Source organism: Bipolaris maydis (genome assembly GCF_028858645.1).
Source record: "Bipolaris maydis strain C4 unplaced genomic scaffold PSV08scaffold_6, whole genome shotgun sequence".
NCBI classification, from domain to species: Eukaryota; Fungi; Ascomycota; class Dothideomycetes; order Pleosporales; family Pleosporaceae; genus Bipolaris; species Bipolaris maydis.
In genome coordinates this window covers 1,058,475-1,084,712 of record NW_027093862.1, presented here as the reverse complement: position 1 = coordinate 1,084,712, position 26,238 = coordinate 1,058,475, and the positions used below count along the sequence as shown (strand labels likewise).

Below are 26,238 nucleotides of genomic sequence, written 5' to 3'. Positions count from 1 at the left end.
TTTGTTGCTGTGGTCCCAGGATATTTTCCAAATAACTTGGTCGTGGGAAAAGATGGGTGTCTTGTCTACATGAGAAACATCCGCCTCGCAAACTTCATCACTGGAACCATCAACCTGCTCACTACACCAGACTGTGGCGACCCACGCAAGAACCATGCATACACCGAATCCCAGGCATCATTACCATCGCCTTCGAGAACATCTCCATGACAAGGAATGATACGCGCAATCTGCCACTGTGCCACTTTCTTCGCATCACGCCGCATAAGAGCGTAATCGACAGTAGCAATATAGTAGATAAGTCGCCTCATCCATACAGATTGTGGGTGTGCTCTCTTTGCGAACTCGCGGGATAGCAGACCTTGCTCCGAAGAGCTTGGATGGTATTGCTGGTATGAATCAGCTCTTTGCACTCCAGTCACGCAAAGGATCCTCTGGAAAAGATCCCGACATGGAATCAACGGCATACCTCAGTGCACGGCAAATTCATCATAAGATCAGATTGTATGAGGGTCTTTGTTGGCTTGTGGTACCAAGCCACACAATACGTAATAAACCCCTCAAAAAGCACAGTCTCCACATCTTGCGCAAAGTCGAATTGGTCTTCTGGACTCGAAGTCCAGTCTTTGTATATATAGTCCCATTTTATGTCTTTTCTCTTCTTATCCAAGCCAGGAACGCCAATAGTTTTTGCTTCTGGCCACGCATCCGTGTACTCTTTGACGAACATGTGGTGACCAAGGTCGCTGGCGATGAGATGGACACCTCCGAGTTGGTTGAGTTTTTCGCGCACGGCTTTGTCGAGTTGAATGGGGTTTAGCAGGAGAATGCAATCGTCGTGTAGTCGGAGGGCGGTTGCGCGGTTTCCGACAGCGACAAATTTGCGGTAGCCAAGAGGCGCAAAGCGGTTGAAGGGGACTGTAAAAGTTGTGATTCGCGGAGTGACGTCCCGGATTTTAAGTCCAGAGGTTGGCATAATTTCTGATTCAAGCTTGTTTGGGCCTATCGACGTTTCTCGCACACGACAAAGAGGATGTTGTGTTTGCGCAATCTTACGGCGGGCATGAGTGAGATGTTGTGTCTGGCGCGCACTTATATACCATGCTTCATTATGGCGTCATGGAATACGCGGAGCTCTAGGAAACAGCAAGTGCTGTGACATCGCAACGACCATCTACATCGTATAGCTCCCAAATTCATGTAATAAGACCTTTGGCACTTGCAAAGGCTACGGAAAGAGAAACCATAGCCATGGTGCTTAGTTAGACTCATACAGCTTTCCAGTCCCTTTTAATTGCTTTGATCTAAGGCCAGCTGAGACTATAGATAACTGCCACTTGAGAAGCGGTCACTGAAGCCTTTGGACTTGTTCAGCATTTCTCTCCGTTGTTTGTGGGTCGTCATGCCGCCGACAGCCATATCTTTTTTGTAGTCGAATGCACGCTTGCTGGGATCGTCTTCCTGTTCTTTTCCAGTGCCCTTTTCCTGATGTTCCTCGACAAGACTCTTTCCTCTGCTTGCATCAATTTTCTCGCGCATCTTACGCGCACGGCGCTCTTCCTCTTTACTGCGCTTCGACTCCGAGGTAGCAGGAGCTGCGTTGGTGGGCGCGGTAATTCCCAGAGCTTCGTCCTGCAGCCGCTTGAGCTTTTGTTCTGGAGTTTCTGTCCAGGCACTGCTCATTCCTCCCGTACTGCCCGCACTCTTGCCTGTGTTGAACTTGCGAGCGCGCATCTTCGTAGGGTCCATGCGGGCAGCAAGATCGTCCTGGGTAGGCGGTAGAGTCATCCACTCGTCGCGCTGTGCCGCCTTGGGAGCCTCGGTAAATTGGGGTTCCGTGTCAAAAGCAGACTTTGCTGAAGCGATATCGAAGCCTGATTGAGCCCCTCCTGGCGGTGGTGGCGCTGGTCCAAAGTCATCGTCGCTGCTGTCCGAGTCGTCATCGCTGGGAGGGTCCCGAGGTCGTTCATCAAGCGGCGCAGGAGGCGCGGCAGGCCCTATGACTCTGGCTGGTTTCGAACTGGGCGGGGGCGCCGGGCCAATATCACTGTCTACGCTACTTGATCGCGAACGACTTTGTGGTGGTGGAGCTGCTGGGCCGGCGACCCTTTGGCGCTTGTCGGTCGACTGTGGACTGGATTCGCGGTTGTCGTCAGTCTCATCGCGGCTGCGCTTGGCGAGATGTGGTGGTAATGTTGGACCTATTGAGGGCATGCTGTGTACAATTTTTCCACGGTGTTTTGGGTGGAGGGCTTAGTACTGTCGCGTGCAGCGAAGTGACGTCCTTGGGGAGCTTGGACCTTGACCATGGGTGCGGCAGATGCGGCCATCTGCGAACTGTGCCGTCAGTTCCTCAGGCACACCACCCTGGCTATACTCTGACGACAGACTCGCACTGGATCCTCTCGTCCTCCTACACATACAAGAATACACGGCGACCATACCCATCGTAGCGTTGCCACGGCACAATTGAACCCTTCCGCCCAGCCACCAGCCACAGCATCCGTGGCGCGAACCATCACCCAGGCCCCCGCGCATTCGTCATTCCACACCGGCACCCTCCCTAGAGCTGCACTGCAAGAGCCGGGCCACACATTCTCGCTGCCGCCCAATGATCGCCTGAAGCAATGCTGCGTGCAGAACGAGCCCCATGAGCTCAGATTCGGGAGAGAGCCATTCCAGCGCTCGCAACCACCATGGCCACCAGGCAGACGTCACGGGAAGCGCCGGAGATAATTTGGCTGAATACGAGGATAGTGTCGATGAGAGCGTCATTTCCCAGTCAGGCGCAGAGCAAGAAGAGGACGGAGGCACAGACGGGGTCCGATCGGCAGATGACGGTTCTGAGAAGTTGACATTCGCAAAAACGAGGCGGAACGGCCCAAGAGAACGTGTACAAAAGTCGGCTTCGGATTTATCAATAAAATCCAAGGTTCTGAATGACGACAGTCCTGTGTCGACAGACATTCCTGACGACACTCCATCAATCCAAGGCTCAGGTATATCATCGCCCACAAGCAGTCAGCCTCAATCACACAGCTCACTTCGCCCGCATCGCCCAACATCCTTGCAGCCCTTTGAGCGTCGCTTTTCTTCACGTCTATCACCCTCCCCGCTTTCTTCACCCCGAGGAACCTCGCCTGCCTTTCTGTCACCGCATTCGCGGCAATCTTCTGTATCCAGCAATGTTGTCATACAACATTTGGCAGACGACGCCTCGGAGGCCTCTCAGGCACCTTGGGAGGTTGTTCGCTGGACAAAGCTTCGAAAAATCACGGCCCAGGTCTTTTCAGAGGTTGGCAAGCGCAATTTTGGCCGCCCAACTTGCCTAAACGTCACCGTTTCCCTCGCCATAGGTACCTCGAAAGGCTTTATTCTCATCTTCGACTACCAACAGGTGCTCAAGTCTATCATCGGGCCAGGTACAAAGGCCATAGAGTGCGGCTCCGTCACTGCCCTAGCAATATCTGCAGACCATACTACTATCGCTGGCGGCCATGCTACTGGCCACATCTTCACTTGGGAATTGGCCAAACCCGCCAAGCCTTTTCTTCATATCCCACCCCTGGATAGAGAAAGTTTGGAGGACGGCAAGTTAGACGGTCATGTATCAGGTGTAGCAATCTTACACCTGGGTTTTTTGGGGACGCGTCATACGGCACTCGTTTCCGCTGATGATGCTGGTATGGCCTTTTCCCACCTGGCAACACGCGGACTAGGCGCCCTTGGCCGCACAGTAAAGACGACTCGGATTCTAGGAAGGTACCCGCTATCGGCAAAATCACTAGAAAAACCACGAAAACCGAGTTCTGTTCTCGCCTTTGCTCCACTACCTCTTGGGAACGTGGAGCAGCCCACTGACGACATGGGCCTAACGGCTCTCTTGACACCCTACCTTTTAGTAATCGTATCAACTACCCCTATTGCGCAAACACAGCACAAGGCCCCTCGACCAAAAGACGTTGTAGCACATAGTGCGCTGAGCGGATGCCTTGCTTGGTTTCCAGCCGTCAAGCTGAAGACTTCGAGTGGATCGACCAATGCAGTGTCTAAAACTAAGCTTGTGTACTGCTGGTCAAACGTCCTGACTGTACTCGATGTTCACTCAGATGCAGCGGCGTCTTTGGAAAAGGACAAGCCACCAGAGCTTCGTTTCAAATCTCGAAGCCGTTGGAAGGCAGAAGAGGCAATTGTCGCTGTTCAATGGCTCAGCAGATCAGTTCTCGGCGTACTAACAATCAGTCAGCGCTTGATGATTCTAGAAGACAACACACTACGTGTGACCGACTCTTTTGATCTGCTCCAAAAGCACATTTATCACTCTGATCTCTTCTCGCGCCAACTCAAACCTGTCGTTGAGCAGCTAGATGAAAATGATGCTTCGATGCATGGCGTTGTGGCTGACGCCTTCTACATGAGCTTTAAAGTGTACAAGGGCCGCATGTTTCTGCTAGGATTCAATGACTGTTCTATTGGCACTCTTTCAAACTGGGCAGATCGTTTGTTGGCACTCATGGAAGATGGCGATTACATTGCTGCCCTTGGCCTCGCAACTTCATACTATATTGGTGATGCAGACAAAATCACTGTTGGATTACCTGAGGATGATGAAGCACGCCATGCTCTAGTGCAGCCGAAATTGCGTGAGATGATTACTGCATCACTCAAATACTCCTTCTCGCAAGACAGTGATGTCGACGACGAAGCAAGAGAGCGGCGACTGAAAGAGCTGGCTGAGGTGGTATTCGCGGGACTAATGAGTATGCAAGAGCTCGACTTTCTTTTCGAAGATGTGTATGATGCTTATGAAGAAGCGTCAGCGGAGAAGGCTTTTTTCGAAACCCTCGAGCCCTATATACAAGACGAAGAGATTGATTCCATACCGCCCAACGTTTTGAAGGATCTCATCACCTTCTACGCCTCGGCAAACCGCTCTGTCCAACTTGAAGAGATGATTTGTCGGCTCAGCACGGATACAATGGATCTCAACCAGGTCACGACACTTTGCCAACAGTATGTCTTGTATGATGCGCTGATATACGTCTGGACGAATGCGATTGGCGATTATATTACGCCTCTCGTTAACATTCTAGAACTGATCAAGCTGGTGGATTTTGACGTGAACGAAACGGACAACATCTACCTCACTGCGGCCAACAAAATCTTTCCATACCTCGCATACACGTTTACAGGACGGGTGTACCCTGGAGGTGCGTTCATGGATGACGACCAGGCTTACAGTGCCAAGAAAGATATGTACCGGTTCTTGTTCTCAGGAAAGAACCTGCAATGGCCCCCGGGCTCTGGTCAGGTCATACTCACACAAACTGACGGTAGTCCTGAACCACCTTTCCCCTACCTGCAACTGGTCCTTGAATTTGATGCTTCGAGCTTCATGAGTATGCTGAACGAGGCCTTTGAAGATAGCTTTTTGAATGGTGAGCAAGACATTTCCAACGGTGCACAAGTGAACGGCACGAAGAGCGGTTCTACCCTTACACCAACTCGCCAGTCCATAATCAACTACCTGTTCGGTATCATGAATACGGACAATTTTGATCCGGCAGACATTATCTATTTCTACATGTTTGTAGCCAGAAATCTGCCCAAGTATCCACAACACATTATGCTGCCAGGAACATCTTTACACCAGGTCCTTGTTGGTCTATGTAGCTATCCCGCAGAAGCGATGAAGGAAGACTGTCAGCTCTCTGTTGAGTACCTGCTCTCCATCTACCATCCACCAAACCCACAGTCTCTCATCCCGTTGTTCGAGAAGGCTGGATTTTATCGCGTGTTGAAGTCCGTCTACCGCAGCGCACAACAGTATGACAAATTGCTAGAAACGTACCTGGACGAGGAAGAAGAGGGGGACTCTGTTTTTGCATGTCTTGCCGACGTTCTGCGACCAAGCAAAGGCCTTACAAAAAAGCAGGTTAACGAGGTCAAAGCAGTCATCCTCAACCGAGCTGCTGACCTGGCTGCCGTTGATGCGTCACAAGCTGCGGTAACAGTAAAGCAATACACTCCCGATCTTTTGGAACTGGTTCTAGATGCCATCAAAGAGGATACTGATGCCCAATATCACTTCCTTGAGGCTCTCGTCGAACCGGACCGAGCGCAAGCAGGAGTCCCCAAGCCCATCAACGAAACCCTACCATCAGGCTTCATTGAAAGATACGTGCAACTCATGTGCACCTACAACAGTTCACATGTGGCGGACTTTGTCAGCATGTTGAAATCGGGTGATCTCAAACTGGAACCCGTACTTCCAGCCCTAGAGAAAAGTGGTGTCATTGACGCTGCAGTCATTCTCATGGCCCGTGATGGAATTGTCCAAGGAGCCATGGACCGCTTAGTGAAGCATTTGGGTACGCTTGAGACTGCTTTGACGGGACTCATCAATGGTGCTGCAGAAACACCCGATGCAGCAAACACAGAAGAGGCAATTCACGATCTCCTCGACGACATTCAGAAGTACATCAAAGTTGGCGTGTGGTTATGCCAAGGTCAGACGCGGATAACAGAGCGAACACCAGAATCTACCATCGATCGACGAAAGTCAGCCTATGGTGAAGTACGCGAAGCCGATCTCGCCTTGGATGAGCTGTTGTGGCTCGACCTTGTTGACACCTCTGTCCGTCTGATTAGAGACACATCCAGTGCAGTTGTCGAACACGATGCCCGTCTTTCCTCATCAAACAACGCTCCAGCCGACACAGTTGACACAGCACGCATCGTCTCCACCCTTCGCTCCTCAATCCAACAAACCTTCTCCGCCCTCTTAACATCCACCACTATTCCCCCAGAAAGGAAACCAGTCCGCCGAACACTCAGCATCGACACAGTCCCTGCCCGTCCTTCACTACATTCAAAACCCCAATCCAACCCCTCCTTCCTCCGTATCCTCCGCTGCTTCCTCACCCGCGCATCGACCACTTACTCCCCCTCCCTCTCGGACCTACGCTCCGTCCTCTCCGAAATCTTCGCAGCCTACACCTTCGAAGAAACAATTCTCAGCCTCGCCAACCGCTTCCTCGACAAAGAAAGCTTCACCCACGTCCACCAAATCACCGAGCTACGCAAGCGCGGATGGCGGCCCCGCGGCCAAGTCTGCGAGGCATGCAAGAAACGCGCTTGGGGCCCTGGAGCGGGCCCGGGTGTTTGGGATGCGTGGGAGAAGCGCGAGGAGATGAGGTTGAAGAGCAGGGAGGAGGCGGCCGTGGGGTGGCAAGGGGATGGAGGGAGGGGAAAGAGTATGGGGAAGAGGCCTAGTCGAGTTAATGTTATGGATGAGGCGGAGGAAGGAGAGGAGGGAGAGGATAAGGCGGTTGTGTTGTTTGCTTGTAGGCATTTGTGGCATAGAGAGTGTCTGGTTAAGGATGGTGTGGGGAAGGGCGGGTTAGGCGAGGAGATTGCAAGAAGTATGGGTAGGGGATTGAAGTGTGGGATTTGTGGGTGAGGGGGATGGCGTAGGTTGGGAGTGAGGCAGGATGGAGAGCCATGGGTAGGTAGAAATGATCGTTTTTTTTCTTTTACGTTCTTACTAGCGGGAATGGGGACGTGAATACTTTTTTCTATTTCTTTTCTGCTAAGTCTTTTGTGAAGTGTGCCTGTTTGAGATACGGAGTAGGTAGAGGTAGAGGTTGATTGAACCGATTCTGTATTTGAACCGAAATAGGGGCATGTTTTCCTCCATTTAGCTTGTTCGGTATCGCGGGGGCAGCCTCGTGCTGCGAGCGGTTTAAGCAGTGCTTTTTGTGAGAAATACGATTTTTAGCTCCAAGAAATTGCGACATCTGAGTCAGATACTGGGGAAGACGTGGGGATATTCTTTTGATCAGTGTCTAATTACATTATTGATACCAGAATTTCTCTTCGCCTAGGTGATATGTAGACCAGGGAGAGCCGTAGCATGATATCATCTGCAGCGCGCGCAACAACCATAGAAATGTCTTTCCGTAGGCTTAGGAATACTTAAATCAATCAAATTAACCCTCCAAGGTTAGTAGATGTTAAACCTACAATAGTAACGACGAAAATTAAATGTGACTGTTTTTTTTTAACTTATTTATGATATTGTTCTTAGGCCTACTTCTCTGCGACCATACAATTGTAGGTTGGATGCAGAAACAGAGAAGCCCGCGAAAATTTTTGGTCTTGGTCTTTTTTCTGGACAATCGATTAAGCTCTGCTCGCATCGAGGTGGATTGCTTGGAAGGTACATCCTGAATAATCCTATAGGTTCTCTGCAATCTCGCGCCATAGCACCACCATATTGCCTTTCCGCCCAAAGGGCCGAGTTTTTTTTCACATATTGCTTTTCGATCTCCATGTCTCTCCGACGTACCTTCTTGAATCTTATTAGCACATGTTACGTCTACGGAGATTAGGTGAGTAACATGGTGTACGATCCGACAGTACCGAGTCCGCAAATGCATGGGCACTCTATCCTTGCACAATACTAAGATTTTTAGCGCATGATCCTGCGGAATTCATTCCACAAAAACGAGATCTGCTCGCCCTGTTCAGTCCAGTGCAGCTAGAAAAGATCTACACCGTAAAATATCTCAATAATAGTATGAGATATATTCTGGGAACCCTGAGAGTGACACTAACCCCAAGTCATTGTTACTAGCATTCACCATGGACGATTGATTAATCTGAGTAGATGCTATGCTTATCACGGTAAAGGCTCATTGTGCAGCAAATTTCCCCATGCAACTACACTGAACTACATCCTGAGTCCAACCACGTGGAAACTTCGAGACTGCTGGGTTCAACTGAATACTCTTGCGGCTAATGCGCTATGGTAGGCCGGTTGGGTCCGGGAGTAGTGATAATGTTCACTGCAAGGGCTGTAGCTATTCTGAGGAGCCACGAGCCTATCTATGTGAATAAAACCCCAATGGAATGCCGGGTTGGCTTACTGATAGGTCGATCGTGCAGAGCGTTGTATTAATCCGTCACCGTGGCATTTTAAGTGGTAATCTTTAAGGTATGTCTGGACCGCAGGGATGTGTTGTTGTGCTGTTCATCCAGCAGAACACTTAAGAAAGTAAACAGGATAAGAAGAAGCTTTGTCTGTAGTCCTCCACATCAACTAATATCGTGAAGTCAGTCACGCATTTTCGGACTGGGGAAGCTAAAATATTGAAGCCAAGTACTTAAATTCCTCGCTACTATAGTAAGGAATCCGGGGAAGAGGGGCTGAGCTGTTGCCAATACCCAAGGGGGCTCCACCAAGGACTAAATACGGGTTGCAATACGACCCCAAATTCTGATAGCAGAGATAACTACTTGACAATTGCTCACACGATATCTAAGTCTACTGACGCCATGGGGGTGCGTGCAAATGTACACAATATTGCGAATAACGCATTGATATAGTACACGGTCCACGGCTCGACATGGTACTGTATAACAACGAGCTGTCTTGGCTTGCGGAATTCGCCAATCTCTGAAAAACGGGCTGCATATCGATCGCAGGGTTATCTTTACTGCGAGATAGATAGGCCAAGATTGAACGATAGTCGGGCCACGAAATGTGGTGGTCCCCGTAGATGGACCGGCCAATGCCGCTCATAGCGCTGTTTCAATCGATGTGCGGCAAGGATTATAGTAATCATTAGGATCCCGGCACCTTGCCGCGTGCCGTATCACGGCCCGCAGAGGCAATGCTATACAACTTATTCCTTGGGATAACCGGCTAGTACCGCGCTTTTAAAACGGTACAGAACCACGTACGATGCCTGTAAGTTTTGTCAACATACGCATGGTGCAATGTCTGCGGATGTCCATGGGTATCTTGTGGATCTCTTTCGTATTTGCAGTATTCGGAATGCGACAAGGGTGTTATGAGACGCGCCAGTAAGCCTGCTGCTGGAAGAAAGCCTAGAAGGTTCGCCGCTCGAGTCACGTTGAGCCTGGCTTTACTATGCGTCAGCCCGTACATCGGGTTATGATTTTCAAAGCCCCCTCAAGGGACATGTGATTTTACTGCATCTCCACTCGAGACCCAGGTGCTATCTACCTTATTGATCAGGAGTAGTGATATGCTCGCACGAACTCTTACCAGCGCGTCATTTTGCTATGACCTACACTGAACTGAGTAGCTGGTAGAGAAAAGTTCATCATCAATACGCATTTGATAAGCAGAAGAAGCTTGAAGCGGTGGAGAACGCGGCTACTTACGAGAGATGGAGAACATGAACATTACGGGGGCTAAGTTTTCCCTTTTGAGGCTAATACTAGATCTGAGCTAGTGATTGTTCAAGACGACTTTGTGAACCGAGAACCGGTTCCACCTGCTAGTGGCTTGTGTAAAATCCGATTATGCGTTATGGCACTGACACCTGAACTTCTAATAAAGCATAGTGCGTTAGCGGACATCTTGTACATACTTCGCCCAGATACTTACAGCTCCACTAAATTATCCTGGCACTAAATAATATGTTAACTGCATGGTATCTCTATTGTCTTAGTCTTGGTACTTAGCCAAAGTGTCATGCATATTTATTGTACACTATCATCAAAGAGATTTTTGATTCCACTAAAGTTGTTCCGTGCTACTGGACGTACGGGATTTGTAGCGAGTGCGACCGGCGCACCTCAAAAAGGATTTCCTGCAGATTTGAGCTAAAGAAATGTTTTACTAAAATGTATGTCTCCAACGGTAATTACTCAGTGTTCACAGCTTATAGCCCTTTTTTCGCATCAAATCTAGAATGTGTTGGTTTTTCACAAGGGCCCCAGTCTGGCTATTATTAGCACTTTTCTCGATTTCCCTAATACCTTGGTGTGGGTTTTCGGGTCTTGTAAATCATGATATTGCGATATACCTGAGCTAGTATTGAGCTTCGCCGATCAAATCCAGGATATGATAGATTGCAACAGGCATGAATTGAAGAGACTGCCACCTCCACTAATCCAAAAAAGCCCCACAACCACATCTCTCAAAAGTCCCGCATCCATCCCACATAAAAGCCTTCAAAAATCCCATCCTCCTATTACCTCCTTTACTTCCTGCAGCAGCACCTGCTAAATCCCAAGTAGCACGACTCCATAACCAAGAACCCACCGCGGTTCTGGCAGTACCACTCGCACTTCTTGGCCCAATCAACACGGCATCCGGAGCGGGCTCCAGGGCAAGCCTAGTCACAGTTAGTGCCTTGCTTCTAAATCCCGAAGAAAGCCAAGAAGAATGAAAGAGAGAAGAGAAGAAAATGCTTACACGAGGAACAAGTCCAACAGCCTCCGCCTCCGCCTCTCGTGCTTCAAATCCAGACATAGTCGGTGTGCCAGCTACAACGGTAGCGAGAGTGGCAATAGCGGCGATGAGAGTGAACTTCATATTTGCTGTTTCTTTGCGTAGAAAAAGAACAAAGTCCTAATTGTGTCTTGTGGTAGGAGTAGTAGTGATGGAGAGGAGAGAAGAGATGCTTGATCGATGCTGTGATGCTTTTTACTTCCCATCGGACTTCACGACTGCTTTTATACACATCCCCCCCTCATATCAAGTTGTTTTCTTTGCCTTGTTTCAATCATTCCGCCCCCAAGAGGGCCATCATGCGGTCCATGGCTGTGCAGTGAATGCGATAGATGCGAGAAAGGCGACTTCACGTCTGGGCAACATGTGTATGCAAGCCTCGTGCGGAGCTGAGAGGCGCTTTCATTACGGCACACTCCACAAAGACATGAGGAGTGATGTGCGGGTTGGGTATAGTGGTTGGACAGAGCAGGGGCACCGGCGTCTTGGTACCTAGATGCGAAGATATCTTGCAAGGATGAAGCCTGGTACCTTGTTACAACTTATCTCGCTTGCAAGTGCCGATGACAGTACGCCCTCCCTATCGCTTACAAAAAAGGAAAAGCAACTGGCCATTATACACAGCATAGGCGCTTCTTAGTTTGTTGCAGCTCCAGCACTTCCACTTGTACCTTATCCGTGCTCGCATTCGCCGCATCTACCGAAATAGTACCCCGTGGCGCAAGCGATTGGCCAGCATGCGATCCCTTAAAAAGAGGTACCTGCATTTCCATCGCTGCCATCTAACCGAAAGGAAGAAAAAAAATTCCTAAACCGCGTCCCCACCCCAACCCTTGTGCGGCTGAGAGAAACGGCAAGCCTGCATGCAGTTACCGTAATGCATGCACATAAAAATGGCCGACGAACAAGCGCGCCCCGCCCCCACCCTCTCTTTCCCCTCTCTCCCCACAACGTAGCTGTCATGCCGTAAATGCTGGGGGGCGGAAAAGAAGGGTGGTGCTTGTCGTAGCTTGGGTATTGTTTAGGCCCTCTGCGATTAGCAGATGCGAGATACGATGGCGAATAGATGAGTGACATTCTGTTTGTCGTTGGGGGGCCTAAAAGTGTGCCTTGCTGCGGAAACGGGTCCTGTGGTCGTTATTGGCGGCTTTCTGTCATTATTATTTATGTCTTCACAAGAAATGGTACGTTATGTTTTCTTTAGCGATGATTTTGGGGGCGACGTAGATGGAGTTATGGAGCGTGGTGGTTGGTGGAGTTTAAGCGCGTGGCGTTTGGAGAAGGAGGGGGATGGCGTTTGCTAGAGGGGATGATATGACGACGCGGAGGTAAGGCTGGATAGTTCTTGTTCTGTATTTAGGATGTGAATGCGCTGCTCTTTGTGGTTATATTGGGTCGCGGAGAATGTATGAGTCTTGATTATTGTGGTTTAATCAATGAAGGGGGTCGCTCGTATGGATTGAAAGCAAATGAGTGTTGATTTGGAGAGGCATGCTGAGCAACCACTACCCACAATCTATTCTCAGAACATATTCTAGCAGTAAAAAGAAAAGGAAAAGGATCCCTGGTTGCGATCTGCCAACCCCTAATTGATATACTGGTCGATTGCAGCGGGTGATCTTGAGATAGGACGTTGAGCTTAAACAAGCAAATAAACATATTTCTGCACCGCTAAATTCCAAGTGCGCCCGCGAGAAATATCCTGTCTACAGCTCAGGCGCGTGCAACTTCAGATAAATACTATTCTATCCGTCGACTCCTACAACTGCTCCGTAATCCAACTAGTTCATTTGCTTGAGGACTTATTAAGATGAAGCTGACATTCAATCATTCATCACCTCACAAATATCCAAGAGAATTATTTGTAGGAACGATATGATACGAGTTATAGGTCGCAAAATTGGCGTAAATTCAACTAGCAAGTAAAACAACAGAGCAGCTTTTGTTCAGTAACCCAAAGCCTTCTTCTAGCTTCGTAAAGCCTTTACAGCCTCTTAACTCTTCATAACATATACCGCTTATAACCCGCCGAATTCCCCCCTCCCCCTTTTTTTTCAAGAACGGCTGCGTATTGATGACAGCAAGGCATCCCTACCCCTCAAATTAGTATTCTCTTTCCATATAGCCACAAAGCCTAATGCAGATATGCCACTTACACCCTGGCCATTACCAGACAGTATCGCAGCAATGTTACACTGGCACGGCTGCGTAGTACCAACGCATGGCCCACCAAACACGATATCGGATCCCCTGCACGTGAGGGTGAGCTGGGCTGTTGCCACAGAGAACAAAAGTATGCTGGTGGCGACGATTGAGGCGAGCTAGAGTTGCATTTTGGATGTTTGGATCGGGTTCGATGAGGGTGTGTTGAGGTGGAATGTGGATAGTGGTGAAGTGATAATTGTGAATGACATTCGGTAGGATAGTAAGTTGTATTTATATACATTTGATCATGCCTTATTTCTTGTAAAATTCAACGGTAGGATGTGTATACTGCGTCGTATGGCTACCATCTATTAGATCAAAAGTAGGATCAAACCAGCTCTTAGGATCTGATGCTATGGTGGAGCAATTAGAGAGTGTAGTAGGAGAAGGCCCAACAGGTGCTCACACGAGGATAACATTGTATATTTTGTAAGGCATGCCCGCGGATTGTTGGCTTTCTGGCCCGTTTAGCTGATCTGGCTCGCTGCTACAGGCGATCTGTTGGTGATTCTCCGACGTCCGCCACGTGACCAGTCACTCTCCAAATGCAAAGAGACTCCTGACATCCCCAAGTAGCACAGCTACGCGACCATTAAGCGCAGTGAAGATTCCCAAGACTCAACCAGATTCATACTTCTTCGTTTACGAAAACTCAACCCTTCTGGAGACTGATTGTGATATGGCAGCTAGAGCTGCAATCAATTGTTTCAAATCAATTTAAGGAATACGGAGCCACCGGATTGGATATCATTTTCACACACATCCCAAAAAACAAATGCACAACACCTAATCAAACAAATCTACCGTACCAATCTTTTCCATGTCGCGCATCTGGTCCCTCACACGTCACGATTCTTGACTCCTCTGCCTCCAGAGAAGATCCCATGCACCTGGCATTTAGAATCTCCACCTTGAAATCGACTTGTACGTCAACGATGATGCGCCTCCAGGGATTCGCTTCACCTTGATTGGTTATTTGTTTTTCCTGGTCACTGTGGCTTGCTTCTTCGTATTCCAAGTCGTCTGGACTGGGGATTTGGAAGGTATGTGCGTGGCCGTGGTGATTGTTCTTGTTAGTGTATACTTTCTCGTCTTGCGGAGCTTCGGAACATTGCACATGTGACTGCGCAGTGTCATGCACGAATGACATGTTTCTGCGGAATAGACACCAAATTTCAAGTGCATTAGCGACGCAGACTGCGAAGGAAGCCTCGCGTGTGTACCAGGGTATGCGGGTTATGGAATGGGCGCCGGTAAAGTCGTGGAACTTCGCTAGAAGCGCTGAAATGACCTGGCGCATAAGCGTTAGTACTAGAGAAAGGCTAGAACAAGATGGCGTGTGTGACGTACGATAAAACTGCCCATGCCGAATAACATGACTAGCCTAGTCTTTTGTGTAACTGGTAGCGAGAGCGATGTGGTTAGCGAGATCGCGATCGCGACGATGAATGCGTCGCTGCTAAGATTGAATATTGCATGGGCAATAGCAAACTCCTCGACAGTGCTACAGACCGTAAAGAAGGTGACTTCTACCGCCAGCCAGCCGACGATGATGTATACTGCTGCACCCTTGGCCCATTTGGTGGCGGCTGTTTCTTTGAGCGTGCGAGCGAATGTCAGTAGCATACATAGTTTTAATGCGGACATCAAATTGTGCATGCACTGCTACATGTTAGCTTCCAGTGTCGATCTATCTTCTAACGTGTTTCATGTTACAAACATACCTGCTCAGCAACAGCAATGGCTGTTGATTCTTCGATCCACTTATTGGAGTCATCTTGTGTGTATGCACCCACATTTTTTGGAGCAAACACGCTGCTTCCGTCTCTGGTAGTAGTTGAAGTTGAGATTACCGCCAACCCAGTATAAAGTATCGGCACGACCGTCATCATGATCCAATCATCTACCGCGAACAGATCAAGTCTACGAATGTGACGCCATCGGGAGAAGCTGGGGTGATCGATTAGTCTCATCTACACGATAGATTCTAATTACTGACATTCGTAGCATGATGGCAGCAATACCGATGCTGCACATAGTCCATGCCTGAAATACTACTCCCAGTGGGAGGCTCGAAAAATTGAAAACTTGCATTGCCAGTTCTTTCCTGGTCGTCAATTTTGGAGATATTTCGCTGCTGGAGGCTTGTTCACAATATACAACGTGGACCCGGTCAAGTAACCAAGCTCTCAAGTTGTGTATCTACTTCATGAAAATGGCCGTGGATCAAACACGAACTAGATGTGTGTGTGTAGTTGAGGTGAAAGAAACAACGAGATATAAGTATCGTGCTGCTGACTCGACTAACAAAGTTTGAGATGTGATCATCTCTTGTTTCATCAGATCAAAGTCGAGATCGCATCCGCTACTCATACGATGCTGCTTACCGAAACGCCTCGGCCCGTCAAGGGGCCCCGCATATTCAGTCGAAATAAGCAATGAGTAGTACTGGTCGGGTTCCCCAGCCGAGGATCGACGCAGCAATCAATGTGCCGGCTACTGAGTTCCAGGTCCATATACCGGGAAATCTCTCAAGAGACCAACGCGATGAAATGTTCCTATTGGTGAAGAAAGGCCGTGTGGAGGTGAACGAAGCTTGGGCCTCAATGGATCGCGGGATGGACGGCGACCGCGGGATGGACGGCGACCGCCGCGGGATGGACGGCGACGGCGGCGGGAGCGGGATGTGGGTTCCGTCCAGCTGTGCGGCGATCACATCTGAGTAGAGCGATGAATAACATACTTTATTGCAAAGAATGAGGCGCTTTTCATGCTCGTATTCGACGCGTCGGTACGGAAATGAGGGTGCAAGTCTCGACACAGGCGTGTGGGTGTTGGCGATAAGACTAGAAAAAGCAGTTATGGCTAAATGAAGCTAGCTGGTCTGGTTTCGGATGTCAAGTCATTCGATAAGAGAAAATGATGTCCAACACCCCGTACCCTCGTATCCCACCAATGCCCTGTCAGCTCTCAGACCGTTCCATGGACGCGAGGCAAGTCTATTCAAGTAACGTTAACGCCACACCATTGAATAATCAAAACGGCCCAACATGTGGTGACAGGATAGTTGAAATTATAATTTCCTTTACAAAGAATAGATCTCGGGTAAAAATATACAAACACCCTCGAGAAGATAAAAGAGATATGGATCTAAACATGCTGATACCCTCAGCAGGGGAAACTAGACAACACCGTATGAGATCTACGCCCAAGTTCAAAAAAAGCCACAGCGTTGACAAGGGAGTCAACAGATGAAACCCTGCACGACGAATGCAGAAACCAAGATTCCACAAAGAGACCGACAGACAGACGCCAAATAGACGCCAATGATTACCTCATGCAGAAAGAAGTGGGACAAGGGTCAGGCATCAAAAGAAATGCTACTGAGCCCAACTACCCCTTCTAATGGCAACAGTGCCATGACAAGAGCTGGTGAGATCTTCGTCAGCCATATTGGGATGTTGTCTCGCCCACTCTTTGATATAAATGCGCAGCGCGCGCCAACGCATGCACGTTTCTTCAGTAATCTCAGAGTCCTTCAAGTTGCCGTCCTTTCCAAGGCGAATGTAACCACGAGATTTGGCGAGATGGTCATCTTGTCGTAACTCAGAGATAGGAATGTGTGAAATTTTGGAGAGCTCCGCGTCAAATGGACGGGCCATGGACGGATAGCCCAGCGATAGATAATTGTAAACCTGGGTAACAAAATCATCGCCAAACTCCTCTTCGATCGACTGCTCGACAGCAAGCTTTTCATCGATGCCAGCAAAGTCCGATGGCGCAAATGTTGCACCTGAGCTAGACGCTGGAGGAGTAGGCGGCAACAGACTTGCAGAAGGTGTGGGGTAAGGTGAAATGGGATTTGGTATCTCTGTATTAGGCGTCAAGAGACCAGTTGGCCCGCGTGGGGATTTGTCTCCGCCATTGACGCAGAAGCCGCCCCACAAGCCATGAGTACTCGAAGCGCGGCTGTTAGCCGTAGACCACAAGGATGGTGTTGTGCTTGTTTGTCTTCCATTGCCTTTGCCACACCACAGGCTTTCGCCTTTTTCAGAGGCAGCTTTGGACTGCTCCGAGAGATAGCACATGGCTGTTCTGACCGCGTCACATCCTTGGGTAGGATCGAAACGGGATGGCTCGGGGGATTCACAGCGTGGAAACTTGATGTCTTGCCCGAGCATAGGGGGGCGGGCTTCTCTTCGCTGGCGCTCCAATTCGGGGTCCTTGCGTTCCTTTGCAAACTTGCTAGCTGTGGCAGCATCGAGAAAGCCTGCGGGATTGCCAAAGGGGCTGAAAGCAGGTTTTGCGTGTTCAGTAGGCTTCGGCTTCTCTTTCTCGGCAATCTGCTCTGCTTGGTATTTCCGCATGGCTTCCAATTCCCAGTTCACGACAGTATATGGGATTTCTGATTGTGGCTCTGGCTGCGGCTTCGCCTCTGTGACAGATGGCTCCGAGCCCTCCGTGTCACGATCTACGTAGTGAGCCACCGGCTCGTGAATATCACTGTTAGGGAATGCTGCCAACGCTTGTTCTCGAAGTTGCTTCTCAGCAGCCTTGGCAGCCAGCTCGAGCAAGTATCCAGCAGAGGTTCCATCGGCACTCTCCCGCCGCCGGGTAGCCTCCTTGTACATGAAGGAGTGGTCGGGCCTGTAAGGAGGTGATTCGGTGGGTGAAGGCGGGGCTGATGCTTCAGACTCTGAAGATTCAATGGGATCCAAGTCTGGCACGCGGAAAGAATGTTGCGAAGAGCTAAAGTACGATCGGCGTCTGCTGAGTGGTGAAGCGTTGCGTTGAATCTCCAGAAACAAGGGGTTTTGTGACATGTCATATGTTGGAGTGTTTACTGGTGGGGTAGGTGGGATTCCTAGTATTCTTGCTTTCCGGGCACTGATGGCTGACTCTGGGGTCGCTTCCGTCTTTTCGTAATCAAACAGTACAGGCTCGTCGTCACCCGCTCTGCGGTGTCTCTGAGCAGTCTCGATCAGCTGGGGCCTGAATCTCTTGACTGGTAGCTTTCTCGATGCTGGGCCGAGGGGACTGGGTTTGAACTTGTCAGTGGGCGATGTTTGCTCTTCCCAATCACGGGCAAACTTTTGACGACTGCTTCTTGTGGTCGTTTCTAAAGGCTGGGGTACAAAGCGGCGGTTCGACCTGGTGGTAGTTTCCAGGGGCTGGGGTGCGAATCTTCGCGGCACCTTGGAGCTTGTGGCCGTGGTCTCAATGGGCTCGGGTATAAATTTCCGGTTTGCTTTGGAGCTTGTGGTTGTAGTCTCAAACGGCTCAGGCGCGAACCTACGCCTGGCCTTGGAACTTGAAGTAGTGGTCTCAATGGGCTGAGGCGCAAACCTTCGCGGCTTGGGTGCCTCGACAGGCTCCTGCCTGGCTTTGTCCTTTGAAGATGAAACCGTCGTCTCAATGGGCTCGGGCTTGAAGCGCCTTGGAGGTGCTGCGGAGTCCATCTTTATTAGCGTTGTATAGGTCCGACAAGTGACCCTTTGCGATTTAGTCTTGTGCCAATCGGCTATGTCACTGTTGGTGAACTGCCAATGGCAGATGAGCCTGGTGCGGATGCGCACGCGAGCGGGGAAGTCGGTCGGGGGAGTGGATCGGGACAATCCGGGGCATGCAGAGGTAGCAATTCCCAGGTCGTGGTCGTGGTGTTGACGGGTGCAACAGGACGCAGTGTGCCGCCTGGCTACGGAGATGTATGCAGTCTGTAGTCTTCTGCTTGGTGGGTGGGCAGAATTCAAGAGTGGGCGTGTAGGCTTTGGGCAGCGGTCAGTCGTGTGAGCATGAAGGTTGCGGACAATGCAGATGCACTCGACTCACCAGACCGCGTATCTCTTTTCCCACACGGCCAGGGGCTTGTCGAAGGGCGGAAAGCGTGTGGACGGGGCTCTGGCGGGCAACATGTGAAATGTCACAGTGTCGAGCGGGCGGTGGACGGGGTGCAGGATGACGTATGGCCGACTGGGTCGCAGGTCGCAGTGACAGTCTAGGGGCGACCGCGCGGGGATTCGCGAATTTGGGGAGACAGGAGGGAGGGATGGAGGGGTGGGGATGGCGTGGAGGGATATATGAGGCAGCGCAATGGGGCGGTACGACGGCAGTGCTAGGGCCGTCGACGGTCAAGCAGGTGCGTCGAGTTGACCAGATGGTGATTCTTGTTGGGTCCAGAAGAGCGCTTCGATCAAGTCTCGACCGTTGCGCCTCCCCCTTCATGCCCGATACCGTCAAATTGTTCCATCAATGCACCGCGCCCACAGTACCGCCGCCGATGCATCTGCACTCATGTCCAAAAAAGCAACGCTCACCACCTGCCACTGAGTCTCTGACGCTGCCCGGCAGCACGCCACAGTCAGGGTGCTGCTGGTCGGCGCAGCAGTGCCGTCGAGTCAGCTCAGCAGTCAGCTCCCACACATATCCCACACCTCCAATTCGTCTAGCACTCCACCGCGCGACGACGGACAGCAGCCGTGTGGGCCGCTGGACGGGCTAGGCATTTCCATTTCCATGTCGAGGCCGCCGCCATGGATCGGGATGGCGTCGCTGACTGGGGGATCGACAAATGACATTTGGCTGCCATGCCCTCGTCGATTGATTGCCTCTCCAAGAACGACAGCCGGGCCTGGCATGCGAGCATTCCTACACTACACGGCATGTAGTACGATGCACACACCCGCGAGCCTCTGGTACACGCGACCGCCCGCATGTGCACCCAACATGACCGCCAAGCAGTCGTCACGATGCATCGACTCGAGCAGCGTGCTCTTGAGGCGCAACTTGCTCGCTTTGGGTTCGGAAGAGGTCTCACCACGCAATAACGCACGGGTCCACGTTCCGTCGACGGTACACGCTGTCAGCCGCAAGAAAATGCCTCTAGACGCATCCGCGGCCGCCCAAGGGGTAAATGCATGTTTCGCCGTTGTCTATTTCCAGGCCAAGCCACAGTTGCACCATGCCAACAACGTTAGGCGACCGTCCACCCACTGGGGGTGCGGCAAACGTACTACGGGTGATCTCGGAGCAGCCCAGCGACCAATTTGCACCTCCACGACCGTCACAGCCCTCTGCCGGATGTGACATCTACAACCGGGCATTTCTCCCATTGCGCCTCACCCATCGACGACGTGGGTGTCTCTCCTTTTCATTAGCACAGCATGCAATTGCAATACCTGCCTCCTCAGTACCTGACCTTGTTGCACACGACATCACGTGCCCACTTTCCCTTCTACATGCATACACGGGTGAATTTGGGTATCAATTTCAACTAAGAAACACAGGCAATATCAAACCTAGCTCCGGCCCAAGCGTGCAGACGATGCGGCTAGCTAATTCCCGAAACAAGCAAAGTGCGCGCCCTCACTCCAATGCAACAACAAACTCGAATAACAAACGTCCTGGGACATCAAATACTACCCGGCCATGGCCTGCTAACATGCTCGGAATCGAGGCGGTGAGATGTTTCTGTAAGCAGGCGCATACTCTCTCACCAACTGCTCCATCAAGGATGACAACCGAATACGATCCGGAGCGACGAGATGCGATGCCGGATCCCCTCTACAATGCTCAAACTGCGGACTGAGGCGCAAGGGTGTTTGTAGAAAGTAGTACCTCATCGGCAAGGGAGACGGAACCCGCACGAGGCCTATCAAATGTATACTATTTCCTGGGTTGGGCGACAAGCTGCCAGCGGGGGCACTCGCAGGAATTACTGGACTGCGGTCCCCCGACGAAGATGCCTCAACCACCATACTCGTAGACATATCGCCAGTCTCCAGCGAAGACGAAACCTCGCCGCGCGTACCGTCCGAAACGGATGCGCCAGAGTCCGGCATCGATTCCTCGGACCCGCTGAGATCTTCAGACTCTCCACTGCTTTCATCTGCATCTGAATGCACGTTTTCCTCCTCGCCGACCACCGTTTGCCCATCCATCTCGGCCCCGCCACCCTCGTCGTCGCTCTCCTTCGTGCAGCCGTATCCGCAGTCATAGTTGCAGTTCCTCGCCTTCAACTGAGGTGGTCTTTCCGGAGACAAGGTGCTTATGTTTGGCTGAATAGGCGAATCATTGCCATCATTGTGGTTGTACATTGCGAGGATGATTCCCGAGGGCGAAAGCCGGGGACTCAGGCTATGTCAGCGTCAGCATGGGAATTAACCGGAGCATTAAAGCAGCCGTCGCCCTCTGAGGCGTCGTCTACTCGAAGGGACACGACCTACCTACAAGGCTATGTATATGGCAACAAGGTCTATATGCAATGACGCTTACAAAGAGCCGCAAGACAGGACAAGACAGCAATCGCTTTCAAATGGTACAAGCTAATATTACAGACAAGATTTCGACTTGGTGGAAGAGTAAACCTACGATCACAACCACAGCGCACCATGGCATCTTTAACTTCCCACCCACAAGCCCATTATCCTCCGCTAGCCGCCCAACTTGGACTCACCCATCATACTCGCCACCACATAAAGTGACACGTCGACGTTTTCCCCTCACCACCCAGCCTAAAGCCATGCGCCGACAGAGGGGAAGCGTCCTCTGACACCCCATCACTGGACGATCTCTACGCCTCTGCGCTGCGTGAATCAGCAAACAGACGTCACGAAACAGGGCCAAAAAAGACATCCCACTGTCTCTCTTTCCCCTCTTTCAAACACTTGATCACATCCTCAGCTCCGACACCGGGGCGGGCCATACGCACAATCGTGTCTAGCCTTCATTATCCTCGTAGACAAGGGGGGGAAGGGGACTACATCATCACATGTAGGCAGCAGTACCCGAAGGTAACCGGCCAAGGCCCTCCGCATTTCAGCCCCCATCGTGCCCCCCCCCCCCCCCCCCCCCCTTTTCCCTCCCTTCCACCCATGGCCGTTTCTTTTTTTTAGTCCTATTGCATTCCGCTCACCGGGGGCGGCCACCGCTTCGAACGCCGTTTTCAGGCGAAGCGGGGTAAAAACGTCTCCGCCGGTGAAAAGGATGGGTTTAGAGGAACTTTGTAAACCAATGACGTGGGGTGCGCGGACATGAGATTGGCTGCTTCACTTTTTTTCAGGTTGTTACAACCACTTATGGCGTTTACAACGGGTTGTAGTTCAAAGGTGAGTTGGAATAGGAATGAGCTGAATTTAGATGAGATGATGTTGAGGGTGGATGAGATGGTGTCATGTGATTTTGTCGTCATTACTCTTGATCGTACCACCGTGGAAATCCAGTCAGATGTATGAATTTTGAACTTTTTTTCTCATTGGCTACTTGGCTTTTTACCTTGCTTACACTTCGCGTCTTGGTCCTCCTTTCTATCTTTCTCTTCTCTACACAATGCAATAACAATCCGTATCTTTCCCCTCTCCTTCGAAACCCCCACCTCCCATGTTTAAAATCCCCCATCCCCACTCTTCCTTTTTCCCGTTTTTGTTTACTTATTATGCCATAACAGCGTCCGTAGAGAATCCCACTCATCCGACTGCACATAACTATTTCACACCGTTAGCAAAATGCGGGAAAAAAAAGAAACTTCCCCCCCAAAAACCCCAGGAATAAAGACAAGGAAAAAAAAGGGGGAAACACGCACATATAACTCATACTACTCCTGAGACTACTCTGCACACTCTCAGGATGCCACCTGAAAATATACATAACCATGGCCCAGCTCAAACTAGCAAAAGCCGGCCAACCATTGCGCACGAGCGCGCGCCTCATCTCGCCATTGCCAAACAACTCCCACCCCTTGACGGCCGCATGTTTCCCGCCTGCACTACCGACATCTCGCGGCTGCACGGCCAGCTTAGCCAGGGCCAGGCACACGCGTGCAGCGACGTAGATGACGATTTGCTGCGAGACAGAATTGTGGATTGTGCGGCCGAAGACGGTGTAGCCGCCGAGGAGACCGGCGAGGAAGGAGTCGTATTGGCGCTCTTTGCCGTTGGGCGATGTGTGTCGCAGGAGGAGCATGGTGGCTTTGTAGACGAGGGCGAAGAGGCCGAGGTTGCGGGCGTGTTGGCGGGTTGCTTTGTAGACGAGGAGGCATTTTGAGCGGAAGCTATTTTGGAAAGGTAAACGTTAGTTTTCCATGTGTAGGTAGGACAAGGGAGGAGGAGGAGGAGGATGTGGAAGTTGTTTGTTTACCTTCCGGATCTGAAGAGGAAGATCATTCTACGGTTTGTTTAGCTTTTGGCTTGTTCTTTCTTCTGTTTGTGGATACAGATACGTACACGAGTGCGTGGGGAAACCGCACTTTACTTCCATACACGATACCGTTCCTCACACCCTTCACCAGTGTGAGGACATCGTGGTATTTTGGGTCCAGAGCAATCTTCTCGAGCGCATCCTATTTGATTTCGCATTCCTGTTAGTTGTCGGCCACGAAAAAGGTTCGCAGAAAGGGAAGCTCGGAACGGAAGTGTATGCGCGAGTTTCGCAGCGACGGGCGACATACATGGAGAGCGTGTAGTTGGTCCATGGCGGCGGTGGTATGAGTATGTGCTGTCTTCGACTGCACGTGTAGACAGTAAGGGGTATCAAAGAGCGTTTGTACGTTCGTCTGCGATTGCGACAAAACGCCAGCGAGAGATTGCCAGCTGACGATGCGAGCGTGCCTCGGTTCAGGGCGCGCGCCAGTTGCAATGACGTCGAGTTGCGCCGTGCTATTTCGCAATTCGCAACGCTGCAGCAAAGACGTCGAAAAGGGGGATGGAAAAGCAGACAGTGATTATTGAAGAAGAAAGACGTGCATCGTAGGGCTGGGACGGGAAGTGGGCTGGAGGCTATGCTTGCACGGGTGTACCCTGAAGGTGAAGGGTCACAATCGCGTTGCCATCTGCATCCTCGGCTCCAATCTCACATTGCCGCTGCCGGTCGGTCTGGTTTCCCCACGTTGGAGCATTGTTTGGCACTAGGCCACGATCGGAATAGACCAGAGATCGCAGGATTCTGCTTTGGCATGTGAAGGCTCGTGCAGGGTACAGTTGACATGTGCTTTTGCGGGTTGTCGTCACATAGTAGAGTGTATGGAAATGGTGTTTGATGGCTAATACTATTCTCAACAATACAAAAAAACAATAACTCTATAAGCTACGCGTAAGACCATGATGGTATCTCTAAGACGACGCCTCAAATCTATACTTTTTTTTCTCACAAACGCCCTTGCAGCCTCGCTCTCGTGCTCCCATATGTACCGTCCAGCCGCCTTGGATGCTCGAAAATGTTCATATCGTGCTACTCAGACCCCCGGCTGGGCCATCGCTTCTTCAACTCCTCGTACACAGTGAAGATGAAAGCAGAACTGGGGATCGATCTTGCGACTGTGATACCACACCCACGATACATGCCCTTGATGCCGTGTTGTTTCCATAGCGCCTTGCCTACTGCGGTGAAACTCGACTTTCCACCCGTCAGGTACTTGACGTCTTCTGTCTGCATTCGCGACTTGATTGTGTCGGCAGGATAGAACATAAAGTTGTATGCGCCACCAGCAACAGAACCAGAGGCCATGCGCTGCCACACACGGAGATCCTCGTCTTTGGTCGATCCGTTGATTCTCTTGAAGATGATCTTCATGCCCTCGTAGCCACCAAACCATGCCGCACCGCCTCCTGTTTCGCGAATCAAGGTTCCCAGCTGACCGTGCCAGTAGCCAGAAAGGCCTTGGTGGCGATAGATCGAGGCAATGACCCCTCGAATTGTTGGAGTAGCAACCATGGTGCCAGGACTTTCTACAGGAACTTGCATCTTGCATTTGACAAGTTCAATGGGAGTAAGGAACAACGAAGTGATTGCTCCAGCGACCATACCGCACCAGAGCATACCTGAGTAGGGCAGGTCTCGTTCAGGGTGTCTCTTTAATTCTGGGTATACACCTGACGCTTTCAGAGCATCTCCTGCTATACGATACTGTCGGCCACGTCAGCGTGGAACATTGGGCCTCGAAGAGGTGCAACTCACGCTGAAGAATAGAGTGCTGCTTTCCACCGCGGCCCCAACCAGAGGCGCACTAATACCTCTATATATTCCCAGAAACCCATCGTGCTGTAGTGATTTCTTGAAGCAGTCTAGCGGCCCAGAGTACCGGAGCGGTATTGTGTCTGGCTGTGACTGCAGACGGACCTTGACCGTGTCGAAGGGGTACTCGATGTACTTGCCAACGATTCCGGCCGTTGATCCGCACAGAATGTCCTTTAGGGCCTCTTCTCCGCTGCTGGTTACATGTGGTGCAGCAGGGCGCTGTGCCTCTTCCATGAGAATTGTATTGGGCAGCCCTTCTCTTCCGGCCAACACCGCCACTGAGCTCTTGTGTGCTTCCATCAATCTTCAATATGTATGGTGTATTTGAGTTTGTATAGGACGGTCAAAGGATGCTGGTGGGAGGCAGGAGCATGTTGGGTACCAAGAGTCGTGGGCGGTGAGAGGCGCGGAGATGTGTGTTATGAAATCGCGCTCATGTCAAGGCTGACGTGGGACAGCAGTGTACTAAAATCGCAAGTGGAGCAAAGTCAGGAGTGAAGTGGCACAAAGGAGAGTTGGACGGGAAGAGGCAGCGGGCCGTGGGTGGTGTGCGACTATGGATGAATGCAATTACACGAGTCTGGCGCCCAACGTGATGCAATCACGAAAGACTTTTCCCTAGCTCCAAAAAATCTTCAGGGCGTCGGAAGAGGGAATATATAGAAAGTATCAAGGGCGCAGCGCCCCTTTGACCCGGACACGCCGCTGACGCGGCTGCGGGCGCAACAAACAAAAAAATGACCATTGCACATTACAGC

General features: G+C 50.8%; 8 protein-coding genes across 8 annotated transcripts; 1 reads left to right on the top strand and 7 right to left on the bottom strand.

Moving 5' to 3' along the window:
* Positions 1–65: 65 nt before the first annotated feature.
* On the bottom strand, positions 66–976 carry PSV08DRAFT_401499 (uncharacterized protein; the record flags this gene model as incomplete). Its single annotated transcript, XM_014226026.1, has 2 exons — positions 66–389; positions 470–976. The coding sequence occupies 2 exons, from the start codon at positions 974–976 to the stop codon at positions 66–68; spliced, it is 831 nt and encodes a 276-aa protein (XP_014081501.1).
* Positions 977–1,045: 69 nt separating this feature from the next.
* Positions 1,046–2,246, bottom strand: PSV08DRAFT_361834 (uncharacterized protein). The gene has a single exon (XM_014226025.2). The coding sequence runs from the start codon at positions 2,212–2,214 to the stop codon at positions 1,321–1,323; it is 894 nt and encodes a 297-aa protein (XP_014081500.1). The 5' UTR covers positions 2,215–2,246; the 3' UTR covers positions 1,046–1,320.
* A 140-nt stretch (positions 2,247–2,386) lies between these two features.
* On the top strand, positions 2,387–7,462 carry PSV08DRAFT_361833 (Golgi CORVET complex core vacuolar protein 8-domain-containing protein; the record flags this gene model as incomplete). The annotated part of the gene is made up of 1 exon (XM_014226024.1): positions 2,387–7,462. Exon 1 carries the CDS (start codon positions 2,651–2,653, stop codon positions 7,460–7,462), a length of 4,812 nt encoding a protein of 1,603 aa, XP_014081499.1. The 5' UTR covers positions 2,387–2,650.
* A 3,429-nt stretch (positions 7,463–10,891) lies between these two features.
* On the bottom strand, positions 10,892–11,455 carry PSV08DRAFT_40080 (uncharacterized protein). Its single transcript, XM_014226023.2, has 2 exons — positions 11,234–11,455; positions 10,892–11,153 (listed from the first exon to the last, which is right to left on the bottom strand). The coding sequence occupies exons 1-2, from the start codon at positions 11,351–11,353 to the stop codon at positions 11,019–11,021; spliced, it is 255 nt and encodes an 84-aa protein (XP_014081498.1). The 5' UTR covers positions 11,354–11,455; the 3' UTR covers positions 10,892–11,018.
* A 2,649-nt stretch (positions 11,456–14,104) lies between these two features.
* On the bottom strand, positions 14,105–15,801 carry PSV08DRAFT_40075 (uncharacterized protein). The gene is made up of 4 exons (XM_066093601.1): positions 15,474–15,801; positions 15,199–15,424; positions 14,825–15,136; positions 14,105–14,765 (listed from the first exon to the last, which is right to left on the bottom strand). The coding sequence occupies exons 1-4, from the start codon at positions 15,566–15,568 to the stop codon at positions 14,265–14,267; spliced, it is 1,134 nt and encodes a 377-aa protein (XP_065949215.1). The 5' UTR covers positions 15,569–15,801; the 3' UTR covers positions 14,105–14,264.
* A 1,053-nt stretch (positions 15,802–16,854) lies between these two features.
* PSV08DRAFT_370773 (uncharacterized protein) lies at positions 16,855–20,583 on the bottom strand (the record flags this gene model as incomplete). Its single annotated transcript, XM_066093198.1, has 6 exons — positions 16,855–16,949; positions 16,980–19,014; positions 19,304–19,637; positions 19,904–20,023; positions 20,171–20,403; positions 20,539–20,583. 6 exons carry the CDS (start codon positions 20,581–20,583, stop codon positions 16,855–16,857), a joined length of 2,862 nt encoding a protein of 953 aa, XP_065949214.1.
* Positions 20,584–20,751: 168 nt separating this feature from the next.
* On the bottom strand, positions 20,752–21,789 carry PSV08DRAFT_40069 (uncharacterized protein). Its single transcript, XM_014226020.2, has 2 exons — positions 21,697–21,789; positions 20,752–21,607 (listed from the first exon to the last, which is right to left on the bottom strand). Exon 2 carries the CDS (start codon positions 21,565–21,567, stop codon positions 20,908–20,910), a length of 660 nt encoding a protein of 219 aa, XP_014081495.2. The 5' UTR covers positions 21,568–21,607; positions 21,697–21,789; the 3' UTR covers positions 20,752–20,907.
* Positions 21,790–22,723: 934 nt separating this feature from the next.
* Positions 22,724–26,025, bottom strand: PSV08DRAFT_222306 (mitochondrial carrier domain-containing protein). Its single transcript, XM_014226019.2, has 7 exons — positions 25,421–26,025; positions 24,705–25,369; positions 24,564–24,576; positions 23,692–23,807; positions 23,606–23,632; positions 23,052–23,519; positions 22,724–22,953 (listed from the first exon to the last, which is right to left on the bottom strand). Exons 1-7 carry the CDS (start codon positions 25,778–25,780, stop codon positions 22,896–22,898), a joined length of 1,707 nt encoding a protein of 568 aa, XP_014081494.2. The 5' UTR covers positions 25,781–26,025; the 3' UTR covers positions 22,724–22,895.
* Between the last annotated feature and the right edge of the window lie 213 nt (positions 26,026–26,238).

Bases quoted from the DNA above. Each gene is read 5' to 3' on its own strand.
- PSV08DRAFT_361834 (XM_014226025.2), bottom strand. From the start codon at position 2,214: ATGCCCTCAATAGGTCCAACATTACCACCACATCTCGCCAAGCGCAGC.
- PSV08DRAFT_40080 (XM_014226023.2), bottom strand. From the start codon at position 11,353: ATGAAGTTCACTCTCATCGCCGCTATTGCCACTCTCGCTACCGTTGTA. The intron at 11,154-11,233 runs GTAAGCATTTTC...AACTGTGACTAG, and splicing joins CTGTTGGACTTGTTCCTCGT to GCTTGCCCTGGAGCCCGCTC.
- PSV08DRAFT_40075 (XM_066093601.1), bottom strand. From the start codon at position 15,568: ATGCAAGTTTTCAATTTTTCGAGCCTCCCACTGGGAGTAGTATTTCAG. The intron at 15,425-15,473 runs GTCAGTAATTAG...CGATCACCCCAG, and splicing joins GCTGCCATCATGCTACGAAT to CTTCTCCCGATGGCGTCACA. The intron at 14,766-14,824 runs GTACGTCACACA...CTTATGCGCCAG, and splicing joins TCGGCATGGGCAGTTTTATC to GTCATTTCAGCGCTTCTAGC.
- PSV08DRAFT_40069 (XM_014226020.2), bottom strand. From the start codon at position 21,567: ATGTACAACCACAATGATGGCAATGATTCGCCTATTCAGCCAAACATA.
- PSV08DRAFT_222306 (XM_014226019.2), bottom strand. From the start codon at position 25,780: ATGGAAGCACACAAGAGCTCAGTGGCGGTGTTGGCCGGAAGAGAAGGG. The intron at 25,370-25,420 runs GTGAGTTGCACC...CGTGGCCGACAG, and splicing joins GCAGCACTCTATTCTTCAGC to TATCGTATAGCAGGAGATGC. The intron at 23,633-23,691 runs GTACGTATCTGT...AACAAACCGTAG, and splicing joins CGGTTTCCCCACGCACTCGT to AATGATCTTCCTCTTCAGAT.